At 47.0% G+C, this 22,319-nt stretch overlaps 1 protein-coding gene across 5 annotated transcripts in view; it reads right to left on the bottom strand.

Moving 5' to 3' along the window:
* Positions 1–22,319, bottom strand: part of LOC116953045 (dystrophin) — a 662,108-nt gene that overhangs the window by 635,648 nt on the left and 4,141 nt on the right. For all 5 annotated transcript variants that reach the window (XM_032972888.2, XM_032972885.2, XM_032972886.2 and 2 more), the window contains exon 2: positions 20,472–20,692. In XM_032972888.2, the coding sequence (XP_032828779.1) occupies positions 20,472–20,544 (73 nt within the window). In that variant the 5' untranslated portion in view covers positions 20,545–20,692. The remainder of the gene's footprint in view (positions 1–20,471; positions 20,693–22,319) is intronic.

Raw genomic sequence — 22,319 nt, 5'->3', positions numbered from 1 at the left:
CGACCTTTTTGCTCCACAACCTGAGGCCTTCAAGGTTCTCTCTTGGCTACGTAACCACAATCTGTGAAGTTGTTTAAAAAAAAATGCAAACTAATCAGACGAGCACTCTTAGCGAGCGCCGATTTCCACGTTAGTACAGCGCATGGGGAAGATGCGTGGGCAGGACCACAACATGCCTGGCCGCCTTTGTCTCCCCAAGTACTCATGTCGACCACTCGGCGAAACAATTCACCGCCCCAAAAACCCGCAAAGCGATGAACTGTCGCTATTCAGGACCGTGGTTAATTTCACCAATCGTTTGATTTTTTTAAACTAATGTTGTGAACGCACACTGGCCTCTCGTGTCTGCATGAATTAGGTGAGCACATTATGTAAACATACAGCGTGCGAGTTAAAAAAAAAATACAAGCTCTTACACCTCAGCTGATTAGACCTACGTATCATGAGCTGAAGAATCGTATAAACCGATGCACATTTACACCTCTACCAAGTACTAATTTTAAGCTGAACAGACTTCGAGGAGGCCCAGACCATGGTCAGACACCAATACCCAGTGCTGTGTACATTCTAGCCAGCACCTGGGTTTTCCAAGGTCTAACCACGACACCACTGCTCCCCACGCAATAATAATCTAAGCATAACTTTGCCAATGTATTTCTGGATAAAGAAGTATGGCAACCATGTCTGACGCCGGGTTGTTTGACCATACTTCACCACAATGGCCTGGCGAAGATTTGCTGAAGTGGGTGTCACCCGAGGACAGGCTCAGACCTCACCTTGCCACCGATGTTTCCCGTGGCCGGGGATCGAAACCCGGCTCGCTGGGTTCACAGAGCAGACGCTGCGGTGACGAAATGTTAACTCCCTCGCCTGGTATGCAGGAAATCGTGGGTTTGATCCCGCCCCTAACGCCTGTATATTTGGAGTATGCGTGTTCTCCCCCGTGGTCACGTGGATTTTTCTTCGGGTCCTCCGATTTTCTCTCCACATTTAAAAAGACGAGTTTAGAGTATTGGGCTGCCTTAAATTTCCGCACGATGAGCCACTTCGTTGAGCTATCATCTGTGGCCAGGTCGCTTCTGAAATAAAGCTATATAGCTCAGTGGGCCTTACCGCACATCCGATTTGCACGATTGGCTACGGTACGGTGCGACAGAAGTTCAAGATACATCAATAAAATAAATAGCAGCAGTTAATCGCTGCCGCCACCACGCTCACCTACCGTCGTCAGCATATCGGCACCCTAAGTAATTTGCAATCTCTACGCACTGCACTTCTCTGCGTGCAGCAGTTGAACAAAAAAAAAAAGGGTGTGCTCATAGACATTTAAATTGGCAACAATTTCATGAAACGAAGAGGAGAGGAGGACCCACTATTTCAGTGGCTCGACAGGGCCGTCTCTCTTTTTTTCTCTCGCACTTACTTTCCATCGCTGCGCTAACAAAAAAGTACGAACGATTACAGAGGAGTGCACGTGTTGACCTTTACAAGTCTTACATCTTTGGCTCCAGGCGTTCATTCTACGTCGAAAATATATCGGTTTTAAATGTTTAAATAAAAATGTCATTTAATTTGCTCCGCTGGATTAGCGTTATATCGTGGATGTTATTCACTGCTCTTAAGGGTTTTGAATTAAGAATGGCCGCGCGTAATAAACCAGCCCTTTAATGCAACGCCTGTCCAAAGTGCATGCCGGCGATTTCAATTAACAGCCATCATAGGATCCAAAAATAGGTCAGTGCAATGTGTATTTTTTTAATGGTACCAATTGGAATACTGTATAAGCCCCAAGCCTTCAAGGTAACAATTCTTTATTACATAGTTGAAAATGGGCATTTTTCATATTTACCAACTTCCCCAAGTACTCCCATGAATGTACTGTTGCAGTGTCACTCCTCTTATCAATGACCCCGATTACCCACAACTCCAATATTCAAGGCAGCTGTAGGATGCGAAGCAACTTGTATTTTCTGTGGTCCTATTCTTCTTATACGTGGAGTAAATTGGCGTTTTTTTAAGTGCAGTGATAACGAGTATCTACGATATACATCTCCCGAATCATCGTAGATATCAAATCTGAATATACTGTAGGAATTCAATAAGCTATAAAGCTCTTTTTTAAAGATGTCCATTCGGGGGGGGGGGGGGGAAGAACGTTACAACAACAAATAGTGCAAAAGCAGGATAGTCATACAAAGTACGAGAAAGGTCAACAAAGCATCCAAACACATACAAATACAACACTAAACCATACAAATACAACACTAAACCATACAAATACAACACTAAACCATACAAATACAACACTAAACCATACAAATACAACACTAAACCATACAAATACAACACTAAACCATACAAATACAACACTAAACCATACAAATACAACACTAAACCATACAAATACAACACTAAACCATACAAATACAACACTAAACCATACAAATACAACACTAAACCATACAAATACAACACTAAACCATACAAATACAACACTAAACCATACAAATACAACACTAAACCATACAAATACAACACTAAACCATACAAATACAACACTAAACCATACAAATACAACACTAAACCATACAAATACAACACTAAACCATACAAATACAACACTAAACCATACAAATACAACACTAAACCATACAAATACAACACTAAACCATCCTACCAGGCAAAGCCCACTGAGATATTAACTTAAGATGTGTGGCGACTGCAATTTTCTCTCTTACCCCGAAAAGTGAAAGTGTGACGATGTGATTTCATCTCACTCGTTTTTACCAATGTATTATTTTGTTTTTCACTTTTTACATCCAGTGAAACTTGTTGTAAAAAGTTTACGAGCAGAAAGTTGTTCTTGCAACATCCCCTGTACGTGCACGCATTTATTACTTACCACGTTCGTGAGAGCTGAGTTTTCTCCATGGCCAACAGCAGTACAGTGGTTTATAAATTGAGACCATCACCCCATATTATGTTTACAAAATACGAGTTCTCACAATAAAAAAAATAATCTACTGTAACATTTCTCTCGTTCAGAGGTTTTTTTTTATAGATACAGCGATGATGATAATGATGATGCTTATCAAGGACAGGCCATTGTGTTTCGTTCTCATGAAGAAAATTATATTTACAAGAATGTGCAACACTAAGCCCAGCCGGTAGAGCCTGCATTAAGAGGGCTCATCAGTAAAAGCGCAGAGAGGTCATGACCCCACGCGAATGTTTATGCCACTGCTCATGAAAAATTCCACAATTTTTTACCAAGGGTCATGACTCAAAGGGGGTGAAGCAGGGGTCATGCATGTAAGTGAAATAAGTAATCGGAATATGGTCAAATTATTTTCACATAATATATACGTAATGCCTAAAATAAATTTGGACAATGAAAGATTTCATGGAAAAAAAAATCGTGGATTTTTTGAGGATGACAGATCATTAACGGGTTTTGCTGCACTATTCTAGAGCAGACTCGTCAAAAACAAGCTTCGCTCTGCATTAAGTGACGTTGCTGTTACGGCAAGCACAAAGTGGGTACAGATGCACAGCTCCCGAGACTCGCACAGATAAGCTAACAAACGGCTGTAACAGCAACGCGGGGAATGGAGCGCGTCTGTAGACATCTCGCGACGAGATCAGTTTTGCGTGCAGGTGCTTGGGGGAATGTGAACATCGCAGGCTCGTGAGAAGGCGGTGGCTTGTGGCGGAGCCCTTCATCCAGCAGTGGCTTGACCATGACTTGACGCTGATAGAAACCCAGTCAAACATTGTGCAATCCTGGCACCAATAAGTTAAACCGAACGACAGCCTGGGTAACAACGGCGCAATTTGGTAAAAGGTTCGCCCGCCTGGAAAATATATTTACCCCATTGCTGTTGTACATCGACGAAGCGGTTTGCAGCACAGTAATGTAAATTAAAAGCGGCAAACCGATAGCTACCGGGGTCGGGGGCCAACCGCGTGACTCAAGAAAAGGCGCGCGCTTTACAGTGCGCGGCGCGTTAGGGGGTGATCGCCGAGGGGTTTGGTTACTCCACGCGTCGTGCCAAAAACGCCGCCTCAGCCGATGCGGACCCGCCACCCCGACTGGCGGGAAACTCGACTGGGGACGGTCGCAAGCGGCTAACGTGTCACGGCTCCCTCGGTGTGGGAACCGGCTAAGTTGGGGGTCGGGTGCGTGGCAACCAGACGGCTCGATAATTTTAAGAACTATTCCCTTTTCATGTACGCGAGGGGGTGCGTGCTAAGCGGTTGGTTACACCACCTCCAAGCGACGCGCCGATGAACGCCACCTCAACCGGTGCGGACTCTTGGCGGGTTCCCATAACGGATTTTTAATCGATAACTTATTTTGTCGTCGACCATTCGGGGGCCTTTTTAAAGATGGTTGGCACGACATCCTCCCTCTCGAAGGTGGGAAAACCCCTTCCAAGCCAAGCGCTTCATAGCTCATCGGATTTATCCAGGATAAATGAACATTGTGATTCAGGTTCTATCGCGACACTGCCGATGACGTCGCCCAGCCCCGTCCATCTCCTCCCATCCAGCGGCGCACGTGGGAACAGGAGACCCCTTCCTTTCCTTCCAACTATTTTGGTGCGATTCGATTCGTTGAGAAATCTGAGAGAATCGGCGTATTACTCGGTTGCTTAATCGGATACCCACCGTCTCTTCACAGTGATACACGCAGACCCGCTGTCTCATACACTTGGCATACGATTGAGAAATGCCTTCCAGATCCGCAGGCTGGCAGCCCCCAGCAACAGATGGCAAACAGCACAGGGACCCACGGCTCCAGAGTGACATTGGCAGGTCGACGGCCACAAATGATCTGTCTGTGGATCTCATTGTTGTCGTACTTTTATTCCATTGACTTCATCCCTTTGACCTTTCCCGCATTTTTCCTTTTCTCTCTCTCTCTCTCTCCTCACTTTGGCAGCCAAAATAATGGCAGGCTTGTTTTGTGCTTGTTTTGTGCCAGTTTAAGCCAGCCGAGAGTTGGGTGTGCGACCTCGGCACCAGGTCAATAAAGTATCCCGGAGAAAATGTATGCGACCTTTCCTCCGAGTTTCTGGAAGGTCACACAATGCCAGCCTGCGATTCTACCCAAGGACCGGGCGAGTACGTCACCTTTTGTTGCTCCAACAAAATAATGTTGGAGGTCGATTAAAACTCGCAGCGAATGAAAAAATTTCGTGACTTGCCGGTAAAGGCTAATGAAAGTGCACACGTTTTATACCACTGCAAAGCTATTTTAATGTTATTTTAGATTAACGAAAAATTCGGTGCTCTACAAGTACATGTGTAAAACTAACACGTGCGTAAATAAAATGGTTCAGATTGAGCCTGAACTTGTTTTCAGCACATCGGTGCAATAATCAAACTGTTTCCATGAGACAGTCAGTCACCATGAGTGTCTGTCAATCCACTGCTGGATTATAAAGGCATCTCCAAGCCACCGTCTTCCCCGAGAATCATCCTGCAGTGCTACAATCCACCTGACACCTGCACAGATTCCATTGCTCCATGGTGGACGTCCTCTCCGACGCGTTCCGTCCTCACGTTATGTTATCCTTGACCAGCCGCCATCATCATCACATCGTCATCATCATCCTTTCTAGCCATGACATGTCCTGCCCTCGTCCACTTACATTTCCTTTACAGTTCACAACGCTGCAAATTATCCTGCGTGTCGCTCTTTCTGCCTCTCAATGTCATTCCATGCGGGGATCCCTCCACCAGCCTCTGTGCACTTTTCAATCTTCGTTCAATTTTGTTTTTTTGCGACCACTACGGTACGCTCGAAGTCGCGCGTGCGACGGTACAGTGCTCCTACAACAAAAACAAGAATGCACATTAATGCATTACTTGCCCTTTCAATGCCATCATTTAATAAGCAAATAAACGTTATGTTTTTGCGCACGAGCGGGGGTGGCGGGGGGGAAGGCTACCTTGCCGCGCGATTCGTTTGGCGACGTTTCAAAGGCCTCGTAGCGGTGCGTCTCTGAACCGCGACGTTTCACAGCACCATCTTGCGTCGTTAATTAGACGCACACTGCAGGCAGGTGCTCAGCGCCACGCTCGAGCAATTACAAATAAAATGAGGCTGCTTCCTCTCAGACGGACACCATTGTCCGAACGCAATGGCTAAATTTAATTAGGGGGGGGGGGGGGTCACGTCACGCGAGCTCACGAGCGGAATTCATGAATTGGCTTTCGCGCACGCTCAGCGAGTCCGTGGGGCAAGGCTTGCTCCGGACTCGCTAAACAACTAAACAAAAGAAGAGCCATAAGTCTCTCGCTAGGACCTAATAGCAATTCATGTTAACCTTTTAAAGATGTGAGGACTTAGTTTTGGAAGCTGTTCAATGCCCGGCCTTTGTTGTAGAGTGTTGGCCTCAACATTTCAGATTTTAACTTATGAATGCCCCTTTCGTATTTCTTGCCGTCGTTTTCCTGTGGCTTATTATTTCTCCTCGCCGTGAAAGAATTTCCTTACAAGTGCCCATCCCCTGCGGTCTCCCACCAAGGACCTCACTCACTCGCCCGCCCGCCCGCCCGCCCGCCCGCCCGCCGTGGGTCTCAGCGTGCTGGCAAACTCCACCGCATCGTTATGCATTCACATAAAATGCCGTGGTTTATTAATAGACTCATTATGTGACCCAAATAGCAGGATGCGGCTATTTTGAACACTTGCTAGGGATGTCTGAATTATGCTCCACATCAAAACGGTGTTTGGACATAATACGGTACACGTTTGGTCCTACTGGCAGAGGTGTTGAATAATTCAAGGGTTACCAGTTTGTGTGTGTGCCTGATACAAGTGGATGATACGATACGTACGAAACAAGGTTATTGCACGATTCTGACTTTTTTTTTTACCAGAAAGTTCTTGCATTGGGATGTTTCAACAGTTGTGTCGGGGATGTGCATTTTGCCGTGCGTTGGGTGAAAACCAGAATACAGCAATACCCGGCTAAAACCCAACACGCGACACACATTGTGTCGGTCCGCACACGTGTCGCCCTGTCAATACAACTCTAGTGGTGCCGTCATCCCAGGTTATTGCCAACAAGTGCGACATCCGGTCTGGGCACAGCATCTCCGACTGTACGCGTCATGCCAAAAAAATATAAGCTCGCATGATTAAAAGAACCGCATGCTATTTTGCTTCACGTAACATTTTGGAACATTAAGTGTAATGTTATCCGTTTTGAGAGAATGGCATGCAAACCGTTAATTTTCGAGTTTTACCTGTTTTCTTGTTAGACTCGGGCACGGTTAAATTTGGTTACGGCTGGTGGCTATTCGGTGAGAAGCCTCCGTTCTCAACTTTTGTTTTATCAGCTGTGCTGCCCGCCCAACTGTGCACATCCACCATCTGCCTCAATCGCCTCCATCTCCAGTCCACCCTTAAACAAGACCAGTTATTCATGATACAAGACAGCTTCACGACCACACTATTCATTCTAATGCATTTTCAACATACTGTGCATATATACTTTTTGCAATTTGAGACCTTGCGAAACGTTGCCTCATTGCTCTGAAGTACTGTGGATACCACACGTGTTCTATTTATATCAGCATCATCAAGGGCCATTGTCTATCAACTGCTGGATTACGGTCTCCCCACGCCGTCACCATCCCCTAACACGGCCCTGCGATGCCACAATCCGTCTCGCTCCTGCACATTAATTGAACTCCATCTCCGCGGCAGTGGGGTCGTCTTTTCGCTGCCCCTGATGCTGCCACCTGTTTTGTCGATCGGTAATCCTCCCTGCTGGCGGTGTCCTGCACAAGTATATTTACTTTCCTTGAAACGTCAATACTGTGTCTCGAGATTGCATTTGTTCCCCAATGAACTCGGTTCTGCTTTCCGTCTCTCGGTGTAGATCCAAGCGTACGTCTCTCTCTCTCTCTCGTGCGTCTTGTTGGCACTTCTTCAATGTTGTGAGCGGGTACATTTCTCCTTATTTCGTCGGTGGGTTATGTGCACCAGTTTAAAAATATTCCCTCTGGCGGCATACTGGGGTGATGCTTTTCATCACCTTCTGTTTCCCCGCCTCTTTATTTTATTCTTTTAATCCCCAATCAGCCTTCAATAATTGCCCTCGGTATAAATTATTCTCCTGTGTTTCCAGATGCGCCCATCGCACGTACATTTTACGACGTTTTCAAAAATATACTTTGCGGTACATTTACTGTTGCTTCGCTCGTGTTTATTTTCGAGCCCAACTCTGCAGCTTCCTTTTTTTGTCTGAAGCTCATCTGTAAATTGCCTTTATTGTCCTGAATAGAGCACCCTCGTGTCACAATAGTGGAGGACTTGGGGGACCCCCCCCCCCGGGGCAAACATCCGTGGCTAATATGTGCAGAACCCTGGCACGTGACGGCTTATATCCTTCATGAAGAGTGCCATGGGATCCTTTTACAAGAACAGTACCTTGCCATCAAGCACACTTGTGATAGTGCACCTGGCACACTTGTTTATCCGGTGTCCCAGGATGGCAGGCCCCAACGGGATTTCCTGCTCGTGCGTGTATGCTGAACTTCTTTTCGCACCGTATCTAGCCAACCGTGCTAACTGGAGGTGCAAGTATGCTCATCTTATGCTTTGCAGCCAGTGCTGGAAATTCCTCATTCCAATGCAAAAAAACCGCCACTGTTGGATTCCCCAGAAAGCGATATTTGTTTTATCGATGGGTCGATTGGGCCGAGTCAACGGCAAACGAGGATGTTAACTGGGCCACCTTCCGATTGCGAGCCGCTAGCTCTGCCACTGAGTCACGCAGTGGCCGCGTGGACGGCAAGCTGGGACGATGACATTTTGGCCTCGGAAGCGAAGTACATGACAGCAGAACTGTCACACCACCAAATCAACAAAGAAAATAACTCAACGGTGGAGCGCTTCCGCATCCTTTTTTTTTTGTTGAGGCCGTTTAAAAGTGCTTGGGGACAGAGGTTGGCCGGGTGGGTCAGAGGTCAAGAGTGCTGATCTGGCACTGATTAATTCCTGGGTTCCAATCCAGATTTCAGTCGCCTGTGATTAAACTCGTTTGTTAAGTGCAATGGGTTGATTGTCTGAGCCCTGTCACCAATCACTGCATATAAATAAACCCATAAAACAACTATGGTTCTGCACTTAAATTGTGGCTAAATTCCAGCTCTGAGACTTTAAGTACTGCTTTGACCGCCATGCGATGAAAATCGCTCCATATCCAGAGTGTCTGAAATAGTGCTACCCTTTGACGAGAGGTCACGCGAAGCGATATTAGAGGTACCTCGGCGATACCCGCTTCTGCGGCCCGTTGCTGACGCTGCGACAATCGAACGGATACTTTGCCCTCTGGTACGACGCCAATAATGCAGTCGAAATAAAATTAGGGAAAAATTACAACCGGAAACAAAATTCCCGTGCACCGTGCTACGTTCATATTGGAAAAGGGAGGTCACACTTGACCATGGCGCAAAAATGTCCCTTATAGTCTGTGCAGCGTCCACGGAAATCCCTTTGCGGCGCACCCAAGCGACAGGAGTGCAGCCGCCAGAGCACCTGATCGACGGGTGCGTTTGCCGCGGTAGGTCCTCGACATAAATTCTGGCATCGCCTGCAGGCTCTGCACACACTCTGTAAAGAAGCATCCGTCTGGAAATTTACGAGCGCGCAACCCAAAAAAAAAATCCTGCATCGTAAACGCCGGTGGCGAGGATTGCACGAGGGCCGAAAACATTTTAAACGGCAAAGTATTCAGGAGAAGTTGACTCGTCTCCAACACAGAGGCGTCAGAGCAGAAGCAGGAAAGAGCACATCGTTTAACCTCGGTGGGGGGGGGGGAACAAAAAATCCACTCAGTTCAATGATCTTAACGATGTCATTTTAATTCAGTATCCGCGCGGTGAGTGTTCCTCCGTCAATATAATGGAGGTGATTTTACTGCAGGGGCGAAGACGTTCACCCTCCACTTTGCTTCGATGCACAGAGGGTGGTGGCTCCTGCATTTCTGTCTTATCGGTGGCCGATGACCACTAGCACTCAAGCCAGAACAAGGGCATTCTTTAGAAGCCATCGGGTTATTCAATGGAGCCAAACAGCGGTTCATTGGCACGGTTTTCATCGCTTCCTAAAGTATGCAAAATAATTTTCGTCAAATGGGTGAGCATTATAAAACACCGGCAGAAATGGAGCTACCTTGAGGACATACGTTTATTTGAGTGTACAACAGGCATGCAATGCAAGCGGTAGTAGTAGCCACCAGTACAATTGAAAGGGCGCACTGAGAATTAGTCAATCGGCAGGTTGTGTGTGGTGGGGTGAGACGTGGGTACTCCGACCTCTTCATCTAACAGAAGCGCTTACACCAGCAGTGGCATTGACGAGCAATTACCGGCCTGCACCTTTACCGCTCGCTATGGCACGCGTGGAATCGTAAAAGGCAAAGCAGAACAACTTTGCATCATCAATTCATGGGACCTGTCACTTCATATCAAGCAGAACTTGGCACTTAACATAAACGTGTATTCAGAGATTAAGTTTGAAGGCCAGTAAACAAGATGGAAAACAGAGGAACAGTGTAGGTCACGGTGTAGATTTCAGGTCTTGTGAATTGGCTTTGATTTTTTTTCCAGAGGACATTTGCTTTGAATAACCTTGGTACAACATCGCGATCAACAGAAGAATTATCACGGGCGGTTGATTACAATCGCGGCTTTTGATGCAAGGAGCCGAGGGAGAGTCGCGATGACGGACTGAGACACGGGCTTGCGTCACCGTATCCGAGTGAAATAAATTATCAAGACGTCGTCTCTTCGAGTTAACCACTCCAGTAGTTATCAGAGGAGATCACGGGTTAATAAAGCGAATGACAGTGGAGGATAAATGGCAGTGCACACACAGGCATCACCCAGCTCAGCAGGAAAGATCTTGGGTTTTACCGTGATCAATTTTCTTTATTATTTACTGGCCTGTGTCCCTCATTCCCTCGTGAGCTTCGGCTATATAATGGTACTTTATGGCTCTACTATGTGTGCCCCCTACATTCTGCGTTGCAAAGTCAAGTCAATATGAAACGAGACTAAAAAAACGGGAGCGTACACATACAGTATAAGAGATATCAACATACCACGTTTAAAAGCAATACTTATAATGAAATCGATACCTAATTTTGAATTAAGTGCTCTATTTATAACCAGGTAAGTGCCCACTGATGTAACGCATATATTCTATATTGGAAACTTTAATAGAAACAGCACTGTGGTAATAAAAAAGGAACTGGGATGATAAAGGCTTCAGGTTAACATTGGATCAATGAACACCAAACATTGCCCCGTATTAATCGAGAAAATAAACTGTGTGGTAAATTAAGCAAAGCGTGCTCATATGTTTACACGTCTCACAAACCTGAAAGACTAATAACAGCTTGTTTGCCAGTGAAGATGATTATCACTCGTAATGTTTAATATAAAATAAACAAAAGTAACCAATGTAGAAGCGTCGGAACAAAATTTCTGTGTATTTCTGCTCTCAACAGCATGCTGCAGTGTTCAACTGAAATTCAGAGCTCTCAGTCAGAGGTGGAAATTCCACATTCATATGGCAGGTGTTGACTCTCCAGAGAACAACCACCTGCTTTCCAACAGAGGTGCTCATTGTGTCAACCCCCTGATGGTGTCAGTGGCTGAGTCAACCCTACCCCAACCGAGAATTGAATTCACAACTTCCTCTTCATCGCGAGCCAAGAGCTCTAACAATTATCGGGATGTCGATGATGATAAAACTATTTTTTTAAAGGAATTCAGATTCGTAAATGCAGCAAATGAAGAACCGAAACGACGTACTTGTGATTCAAACAAAACGATGCGTGGGATTGCATTAGCAGTGAGCAGGGCCGCCCACAGGGCGGGGTGTGGGGCCCGGGGCAAATCACACCGTGTGGGCCGCCCTTCCCCGCCCCTGAAAACTTCAAACTAAACGGGAAGTATTACACCCAACACGGTGAAGTCGAAGCATGGGGCCCCCCAAAGCATGGGGCCCGCCAAATCACGGGGCCCGGGGTGGTCGCCCCAATTCGGCATACCCTAGGGACAGCACTTGCAGTGACGTCCACGTGTAGTGACATAGAATCGGTCACGTAGCAGCATAGCGCTGGCTGCTGGCAGGGAAGGAGATCTGCAGCTTGCAGCAGCCCTGACTGACAGCAGGTCACGGCATAGACAAGATAGGGATCTAGGGGAAAGGTTACGGAAGGGGCGTTCCAGAAGGGGGCGTGACCGGGGGTGAAGCCAGGCCACGCCCCCCAATATAAGAGAGGCCCCGGGAGGGGACCTCAGGGCTGTCGTTTGGAGTGGGATCCTCGACGTTGCTGCTGAAGATCGTCACCATCATCGCTGTCGTCTCACCGCCTTCATCGCTGTCGTTGTCACTTGAGACATTGCGCTGCTAGATGGTAGTTGGCTGTCTTAGTTCAGCGCCGTCAGTGCCAGATGGCTAGTGGGCGAGCAACCAGAGTTGCGTATAAGCGAGAGACAGAGGAGTGTGTAACAGTGTAGGGTGTGTATTGTACAAAGTGTGCTCGGTGTTAATTAAAGAAATGCCTCCAAGTACTTACGTCTCCAAGTCAGTCACTACACACGCACAAACAAAAACCCAATACCTTCACCTATAACACTGCCCTGCAATACAAGGATAATATAAGTGTTTGGTACGGTGAACACGAATTACAGAGGTATAATACACTCTCCCATACATATCATATGCAATCATGTGTTATGATTAATTAATGTACAGCCCTCTGCGAATCGAATGCTGGATGAATGCCACCCCCATGCCGTGCAAGTCAGGGAGACTGTCTGACCTTATTTCACTAAACTGGTCAGTGAGGGCTGGTGAAGGTAGGGGCCAGCACTGGTTCAGATACCACTCGTCGCTGGTGGTATAGCCTGGAGTCAAACTCAGGTCACCGAGTTCACAGAACAGTGTGCTCCCAACTGCTCCGCCGCTCCTCCAACTGTGCTTTCAACTTGGGAGGAGGGGGCAGCAATCTTTTTGTTTAGTTTGTTATCCTTCCCCCGCACCTCCAATTAGCACGGTTGGCTGCGTACGGCGCGAAATAAGTTCAACACATACATACATAGCCATTCTAATAATCAAATGCAGCAAAAATCATAATCAAATTCAGCCAAAAAAAATTATTGCTGTGGTTTTCCCGCCTGATGATTGCTTGTGTTGCAATCGAAATGTCGTGATTTAATTTATTTTATATCTACGTGACTTTACCAAAAGAACCAAATAGTATAAATGCAAGAGAGCCTATGAAAACAATATTTTTTATTGTACAAAAAGTGTGTACTAATTTTGGCAGGTTGCTTTTTTTGAAAGGCAGTAATTTTCACGCAATAATCTCCCAAGCCCGCGGAGCGAAAACGTCAGACATCGTGCGACGTCTCACGGCGCACGGGGAGCACAACCCAAAAAATGCAACGTGCTGCCAGACCCCATTCAAGCGGCATTCGTGCCACACGTACTCAGAGGAAGGAGTGAGGAAAGGCTGGGAGGGGCCCACAGACAGCTGTCGTTCTGGCAGATCAGATTCCACACCCGAGCCATCCCTGGCCATCCCTCGGCCTTACCAAACTAGGCCCGGGGCTCTGTCCCAACCACAGCACCAGAGCACACCGCATGTTTGTGTGTGTGTGTGTGTGAGCTCTCCGCTAATGTTAGCAAATGCCTACATGCTTCTGTTCACTTTTTTTTAGATTTTTAATGGCTCATAGCTCGCAAAAAAAATAGACAAAAACATAAGGGCAGTCACCCTGCAACCAAATTTTTCAAGAGTGCGCTGGTGGTGGGTTTTTTTTTAGAGCCAAGGCAAGAGGCAGGTTTATTTAAATATTTCCTGGGTGTAACTTCCACATTTGTAGATGCTGTAACCCACTGTGTGGCATTGTTACGAGCACCAACAACAGCACCTCAGTATTTTGTCTTCGGCCAATGAACCAAACATACAGATATTGTATTTTTATATGTATGCTACATGGACATATGCAGCATGATGTACAGCGTAGTCTCCGGATTGTAAGAAGCTATAGAAAGTAAGGTCAACTTTCCATGATGAAAAGTTAAGAAAGTTATACTAGGGGGGGGACTGCATCTTGGAATCCGGAGAATTTAATATTTGTGCTTTATTGTCCTTGTTAAAAAACAAAAAACTATAGATTACTTTTAAAGCACAAAGGTCCTACGGTACACAATATTATCTTTTTTTTGTGTGATATGGGTGAATAGATCACTCATGTTATCATTTCTTTTTATCAACGGGGTAACGGTCATTTGTGTGTGTGTGTCTGGCAAAGAGGGCACCACGTGTTTGCCTGAGAAAACATATTTTGAGCCCGTGCTGGATTCCAGCCCCGCAGATTACGATCGCTTTACATCTACATGGTGCCGAGCACCGCCAAAACAAAGTGTGCCATCTTGGCACAGGCCCATGTCGGTCTAATAATTGGTTTATTGCAGCATTGATCCTCATGAAGCACAGCGTGCAGGCTGGGAAATCAAAACTGTCGGCAGAGTAGCGTTGCCGAGCTGAGGAGGGATTCTGTCTTAATTCCCCTCGCGTGTAGATCAATAGAAACCCTTTGCCAAAAAGACTTTCATGGTACACCTCCCCTGACCTCCCACCCCCCAAAATGCTTCCGTTTCATCCGACAGTGCAGAAGAGGCCTGCAGATACATTTCTGTGCTTACTCAATCATCACCATCAACAGTATTATCATTTCTCGAGAACTGGCTCTTCTGTTTGGTTTGTTGTCCATCCCCGCACCTCCGATTAGCACGGTTTGGCTACGTACGGTGCGAAAGAAGTTCAACATAGTACGTACATCACCAGCTGTGGTCAATCCACTGCTGGATGAAAGCCTCCCCCCCCCTCAAAACCGCCTGCAGCTCTCACGATCCCGTGAATTAACAGTCCACCACCACCTCCTCGCACCTGCATGACAAAACGGCTTTCATCACTCCCAACTCCTCCGTGGTGGATGTCCTCTCGCATGCATTCCATCGCTCGGCTTAGAAAAATGATAAGGAACATTTGAAATTCATTCGCGCATGCTATTCGCGAAGGAAAAACCACTGCGCATGTATTTATTTACGAGCACAGTTTGAAGCACCATTGGCAGTGATTGCTCGTTAGCACCGGGCACCTGCTAAGTTACCGCATGAGAATGAACACGTCAGCGCTAATGATTTTCCACGCAATCCCGTTTTTTTTTTACGGGTAATTTTTTAAGAACCTTTTGTTGGACTTTCACCAACACCCCGCTCGCGCGAACGGCACGGCGAGACGCGTGAAACACATCCACTGCACAGCACACGTGACATTACGGGGGCACACCGCGCCATTCAGCCTGCTGAACCCGTGTCAACTGGTCTGGCGGCGAGTGCACCGACTGTTAAATACTGTGGAGCAGGGACGGATAAAACCGCAGCTTGCCAGCTGCACTCTGCTCCCAGACAGTTCAAGTGCCGCTTAATAGAGACCAGCTGATTTTTTTTATTTTTTTAAAAACTTGATTTGAAACAGGGAAAAATCCGCGGAAGCGAGAAGCGGCCTGGGGCACTCTACCCTGGCAATGATAACCAGACAAGAGTACTACCCCTGGGGCACTCCCACAGATTTATAATTTCAAAACTCCACAGTCAATCAGCATGAGTGAACCAGCCGCATCGCCACCTCACGTGGCCTCCCCATGTGACCCGCTTCAGAGTTTTGTGGTATGAATATATTGGTATGCAGCTCATGGGGTCAGAAATTGTGGCCACACATAAAATACTGTTGTCACTGGCATCCTGCCCGAGCAACACACTGGTCAAATGCACATCAGTGAAATTATGAATCAGCCCACACACATCCGTGGTCATGAATTGTAACATCACTGGAGTTTGACGTGCGGTGAAGTCATGTGTGATGTTAAATTAGAAGCGTGATATATTCACTAGCCAGTTCATAACCATTCTATGCCAAATCTGATCTTGAAGATTATATTAGATATCCTGTTACCATGCAAGCTCTCTGCCAGCGTGCGGCATTGACTGAATGTTTATTTACAACTGTAGTGGTGTGTGTGGTATTTAAAGAGAGCAAGCAACTGCCAGTATGAATAACGGACAAGTAAAATGTAATCTTGGTTTGCTAAACCAGGACACATACAAACACTCTGCCAGTCCAGACACTGGTGGTAACAAATTCCACTCCAAAAGAACACCACAGGCTGATTAATTAGCACAACATGACAATGTATACCCTTCGTGTCAAACACTGCTAAAAAAACACGTAGCATTTCTGATATAAAGCGCAAAACATAATTAAGCTTACGCCACTTGATGTGTACGCCGCAGTGGTACGGGGAAATGTGCAGGTACAAACGGATAATTGAGTGTCGAGTATAGAAAATTAATGCGTGTAATATAGACAGGCCGGGGAAGCGGCCTCATAGCAGATCCGTAACGAATCCCTACTGGGAGACAGTGGGGGTGGCAGGCGGGAGGAGATATTCCAGGAGACACCCCCCGCGTTTCCCCCTAAACCCTCACACTCCCACCCTCAACCCCTTGGAGGCTTCAGCAGGAGTGCTGAATCTCTCATTCCGTTCTATATGTGGAGGTGCCAACCCCAGCCCATTCCGACAAGGCAGCCGACTCCCCGTAAATTACTGCCACCGCATGCGCACATGCGCAATTGTGCGGCAGAGACTAAGATAAAGACTGCCCCACGTAGCCTAAGGCAGGCCGTTGGGGGGTGGGCGGGGGGTGTGCAAGAGCTGTCAGTGAGCACCTATTAAAAAGGCCAGCACGGCACACGAGGACTGGTCTTGCCACGGCACAACGCCCGATTGCCTTCGTGTCTCCAGTGGAGATGTTTATATTTGTCAAATGTCTCAGTGCAGGGCCCTTCGGATGAAAAAAAAGTAGTGCGATTCAATGAGGCTTTCTGGGATAAAAGAGCATCATTATGCCTGCATGTATGTTGAATTTCTTTCGCACCGTATGTAGCCAATCGTGCTAATTGGAGGTGTAGGGGAAGAACAACAAACTAAACACAAAGCAGTTCAAGAAATTCGCTTTCAATGTAGATTGAAAAGTGCATAGCTCCCAGTGGCTTACGAATAACGTAAGGAAGTGTGTTCCAGACGGTCGCAGAAGCACATCTGAAAGTGCAGCGCGATGCGGTGACAGTCTTTGTTCGATGGCCAGCCAAAAGCCGCTGCTGCTACGAGGATGACCAGAGTTCATGTGATGATGGTTTACGCTCCTTGACGGGATCAGCGTAGTATTGTGGTTCATTTGTATCATCTGTCAAGCCACAAGTATGGCCAACTCATCTGATTGGTGCAAGGTACTAAAGTGCTGCACTTGCTACTCGTTTAAAGGCAGAGTTCACCGTGGAGGAGATCCACGACGGATTTATTAATTACGCCACTGACGTTAGCCGTGGCCGGCACTCAGAAACAGTCGATGCCCGGTCCGCGGCGCAGTGCACCATGCCAGCGTACACACGCACGCACGCACGTGCACACATGCGCACAAAAAAAAGATCCCCCATATAGCCTTAACAGACTATAGGGGCAAGTGCTGTTAGCGAGCACCTATGAAGGCCGGAACGGTACACGAGGGGGTGGGTGGCCAGCACCACGCCCGACCGCCTTTGTCTCCCTAGTGGCGATGTTTACACACCGCACCAGGTACTCATTTGAGGCTGAGTCGACCTAGGGGAGGCCCGGGACCGGTTCAGATAATCGTCACTGGTGTTGGCCGTGAGCGGGAATCGAACCCGGGTCGCCAGGTTCATAGCACAGCGCGCTAACCGCTACACTATCGCTCCCCACACGCGCACACACGCACACACACACGCGCACACGCACACACACACACACACGCGCACACGCACACACGAGCGCATAGAAGGGTTTGAGTGAAGCAGACGGCTCGTGGAAGTGTGCTCTGCTGCTCCGACAAGGCTCATCGTGCGAGACACGCCCATGCGGACTAATATAGCAGCATTAGTCATGCGGACCCCTGCCTTTCAGCAGTGGGGCTCTCTGAGCTTTTACATAATTGCATTATTTACCCATTGCTGCAAAAGTATCCGAATCTACGTTGGGATTTTGTCATCCGTGTGCCTCTATTCAATTTGTATTATTATTACCAAATGGTTTATAAACATTTTGGGAGACTTTATTCTGGCAAGAATTCCAGCCAGTTTTACACTTTGATCTGATTAATGTCTCTTTCCACCTGTTGCACCACGAAAAGAGTTTTTTTTGTTCAAGGAATAGCGAGTGACGGGCCCATTTTAAAATAGGGTCAACTTGTGCTGTTATTATATGTCCTACTTATATTTATCAATTTATTTGTGGATCCAGTAACCCTGCGATTATTGCGTATTACGCATTACTCCATTATTATTTACTGGTACATTTCTTGACATTCATTTATAAAGCACTTTCATTTGCTCGGACAATGCATCACCTTGTATACTTTGGAATTTGGCCGTGAAATTGACAAGGGCCAGTACCTTACAAAGGCTGTCCTACATTCACAAATGAATGAACCATCACACACTATCTCTAGTGAGGGCATAGTGTATTTTTTTAAATAGCTCTACAATGCTGCAAGGCAATGGGTGACTGGAATTGAAATTCCAGCCGTTTAGCCAGGGACACATAGGGAGGCACGTGCTAACTCTAAGCCCATCCTGTCCAATGGGCAGCAACAAAGACTTTCAAGCAGGAAAGACCGACATGGTGTCAATGGACATTCGCACAGCAGTGTTCTTCTCCATGCGCTATAGATTTACATCACAAGCAGCGTTTGTGAGATGCTCTGAAAGTAACTCCCTCCACGACCCCTTAGCACCGCTATCACTCTTCAAACTCCAAAGGAGATATTAAAAACCCTTCTCTTGCGAAAGCCAGCGAGGAGCGCAAGGTGCGGGGGGGGGGGGCGAGGTGCGGTTAGCCCCCCAGGTGCTGATGTTACACATCACACCAGGTACGCATTTATAAAGCCGAGCCAACGTACGGGACGCCGAGGCCCAGGTCAAATGATCGCCACCGATGGCAGGCCGTGCTGGGGAATTGTACTTTGAAGGGCATGTTCACAGTGGGTTGCACTCACCATCAAACAGCCGCTCCCCATATCAAAGACAAAGATCCCCCCCACCATATAGCCTCTAACAATTTAGGCTGGCAAGGCACACGAGGGGGTGAGTGGTCATCACCATGCCCGGCCGCCTTTGTCTCCCCAGTGGCGATGTTTGCACACCACACCGGGTACTCATTTGAGGCCGAGTCGACCTAGGGGAGGCCCAGGACAGATTCAGATAATCGCCACTGTTCACCGTGAGCGAGAACAATACCCGGGTCGCCAGGTTCGTATCGCAGTGCGCTATCCGCTGAACCACGCACACACAGCCGGTATCATGCCTGGCTGCTCTGTTTGGCCACGGCTGCGCCCTCATGGGCGTAGGGGCCAACCTGCAGCGCTGCACGTTTCGCTTCTTTGAGGGTGGAATGTAATCACAGCCACTGGGTTAGAAAACACAGAGCACTCAGCAGGGCCTCGTGCCTGCCCCCTCCACTCTTAAGTCTACAAAGGCACTACTACAGGCCGACCCCGTTGCTCAGCTTGACGGGTTTCTTTGGTTGCCCGGGCGTCAGGCTAAAAAGCATCACTTTTCCTTTTAAAATATAACTTTACAGAAAAGATACAATTCTACGTCGACTGATCGTCTCCTGGCGATGAGTTTTTTTTTGGCAGTGAACAGTGGGAATTGAAAAAGATTGCGGAATAAGCCTGAACTCTGCCGATGACACCCACAAAGTTGAAACCTTTCCAGAGTTTTCTCGATTAAACTTATTCTATTTTTTTAATTAAAGCTTTAGTGACTGCAGGTATTCATATTCTTGGTTCTTTCGGTAAAGTCACCACGTGGAAGGGAAACAATACAATAATAAAAATATAAAACAATAAAATTATCACGACGTTTCGACTGCAACACAAGCAATCATCATCACCTGACATTACCGAAAGAACCAAGAATATGAATCCCTGCAGTCACGAAAGCTTTAAAGAACCAATAATATAAACTAATTCTGCTGGATGTTGGCCTGAAAGCTGATGGGACTCAATCGTGTGATGAGACATAGCGGAGTTGTGTTAAATGGTTTTTAAGTGGTGTCCATTCTCATAAAAATTGGTGGCCAAAGAAACTCACCAATATATTAACCTGTCGCCGTATGTTTTGCGCCTGTAAACATTTTACAAACTCAACGTGGATAAGGAAGGATAACGAGTGTCACATTCTACGCCTTGTGATGGTTACATCTGCCACTCCTGCTGCTCCTGATGCTGCTGATACTACTGCTGCTGCCGATGTCGAAGCCGCTGCTGCACGTGACGTTTGCCTTACCACAGCGCGAGCGGATGAGGTCACCGAACTCATCTCCGACGGTCTCCTCATCCATCTGGTCGGCAGTCGCCATGGCAACTTCTTGCAGCGGCGTTTACAACGAGCTCCGATGTCTCCCTGGCGAGAGACGACGCTTCTCGCTCCCCTCGGCCCTGTCCGTTCAGTCCGGCTCACGACAGAGGCACTTCCCCCCACCCTCCCCCAAAATCCACGATTGTTCCCTGACAGGGGAGACAACACGCACGCAGAGGTCAATGTGGTGTGTGTGTGTGTGGACAGGCGGAGCGTGCAAGCTTGTTTTATTATTTTCTTGGACATTACGGGCTGGCACCTTGGCTCGTCTCCACCGCCGCCATCAACATCATTCACGTGCCGAGTACTGGTCAGGGGAGGTGTGGCGAGGCAACTGCACCCAGGGGGGACAGCTGCTAGCTCAGCTCGGGCTTCAACGTAGAGAAATATAGATTCTCGAAAGTGTTCATGGAGGACCAATTCAGGAACCTGTCGATACCGGAGAGGATTATTCGAGAAAAATCACGTGCGTCGTGATGCAGATTTTAGTGACCACTCGGTGATGCATGCACATGGACGTTCCGTTTTGTAAGTCCACTGCTGGATGAGGGCCTCCCCATAATTTTTTACAGTGCATTTTAAGGTGCACTTTTCACAGCGTGGTGCTATGGAAGCCGTCCAACTCATAATCATCATCTCCAAATGCCTCGCAAGCCATGAGGATCTTTGACCAGATTTCACCACGCTAGTCAGTGCGGGTTTGCGTAGAGGAAGTGCAGAACGATGGATTGTGCTGCACTGGCCCGTACCGCCCACGATGCCTACTGCAACTGTCCTACGTTCATGGTAGTCACCCATCCAAGCGCTATCCAGGCTCAAGCCTGCTTCGCTTCCAAAATCTGACCAGACTGGGCACATTGCACGCGATTTGGCTGTTGGAAAATCAGCATGTTATGTAATGTGTTTGTTAAAGAATGTCAAAAATGCAATTAATTTGTGGCTTCATATATTAATGAATTATTGATGTCATCGCGAACAACACACAATGTGATACATGAAATTATTACATAATTGGATCTTTTGAAAGCCATGTTTTTTTGTAATTATAATTATTGATTACAGATTAAACATAAGCATGGCAATATAAGAAGAGGTTTCCCATTTTTTTTCTGGCAACAAAACAGGTTTCAGTTTGGTGTTTTAACATATTAACACCTGTTTTGTTGCCAGAAAAAATAGGAAAACCTATTCTTATATGGTGACACTGGCAAAGGAGGTCCCATGATGTAGCTGCTCACCCGATCTCTCATTGTCCTGATAGTGGCGTTGTCTTTGTGCTGTTCGCCTTTTGGCGTCATCTGGCCTAACACTGTTTGAGACGAGGCTCAAAAGAAAGCTGTCTCTGGTGTGGACCAATCGGTTTCAAAGACAATGCATATACTACTCTTAGTTCTTTCGGTAAAGTCATGTCAAAAACATTATTCTCATATTTTGACACTGGCAAAGGAGGTCCCATGAGATAAGCTTGGCAAGTTTGTATCATCACATGGCAATCTAGTTATCATTATTCAATTTAGGTGGACTGCTCCCATCTATCCGAGCGACTTTAGCATGCGCACACAGCGTTGAACAATATTCAGAAAACTCTTGGCAACTTTGAAAGAGACTTAACAGAGCTATCTTACAGAGCCTCTTGCTGAATAATACCACATGCATTAAAAAGTAAAGTTACAGCTCTGCAACAATCTGCTCACCCCACTGGAGGCAGAAAGGCCTCCACTAGGGGGAGCTAGAGAGATTCCCTCCAGATGTTATTTGGCCTTCTCTTCCACACTA

The sequence above is a fragment of the Petromyzon marinus genome, chromosome 49 (genome assembly GCF_048934315.1).
Source record: "Petromyzon marinus isolate PM22_M1 ecotype Great Lakes invasive population chromosome 49, UKy_Petmar_22M1.pri1.0, whole genome shotgun sequence".
Classification (NCBI taxonomy): Eukaryota; Metazoa; Chordata; class Hyperoartia; order Petromyzontiformes; family Petromyzontidae; genus Petromyzon; species Petromyzon marinus.
Note: the sequence above shows the minus strand (reverse complement) of the source record. Positions and strands in the feature narration are given on the sequence as shown.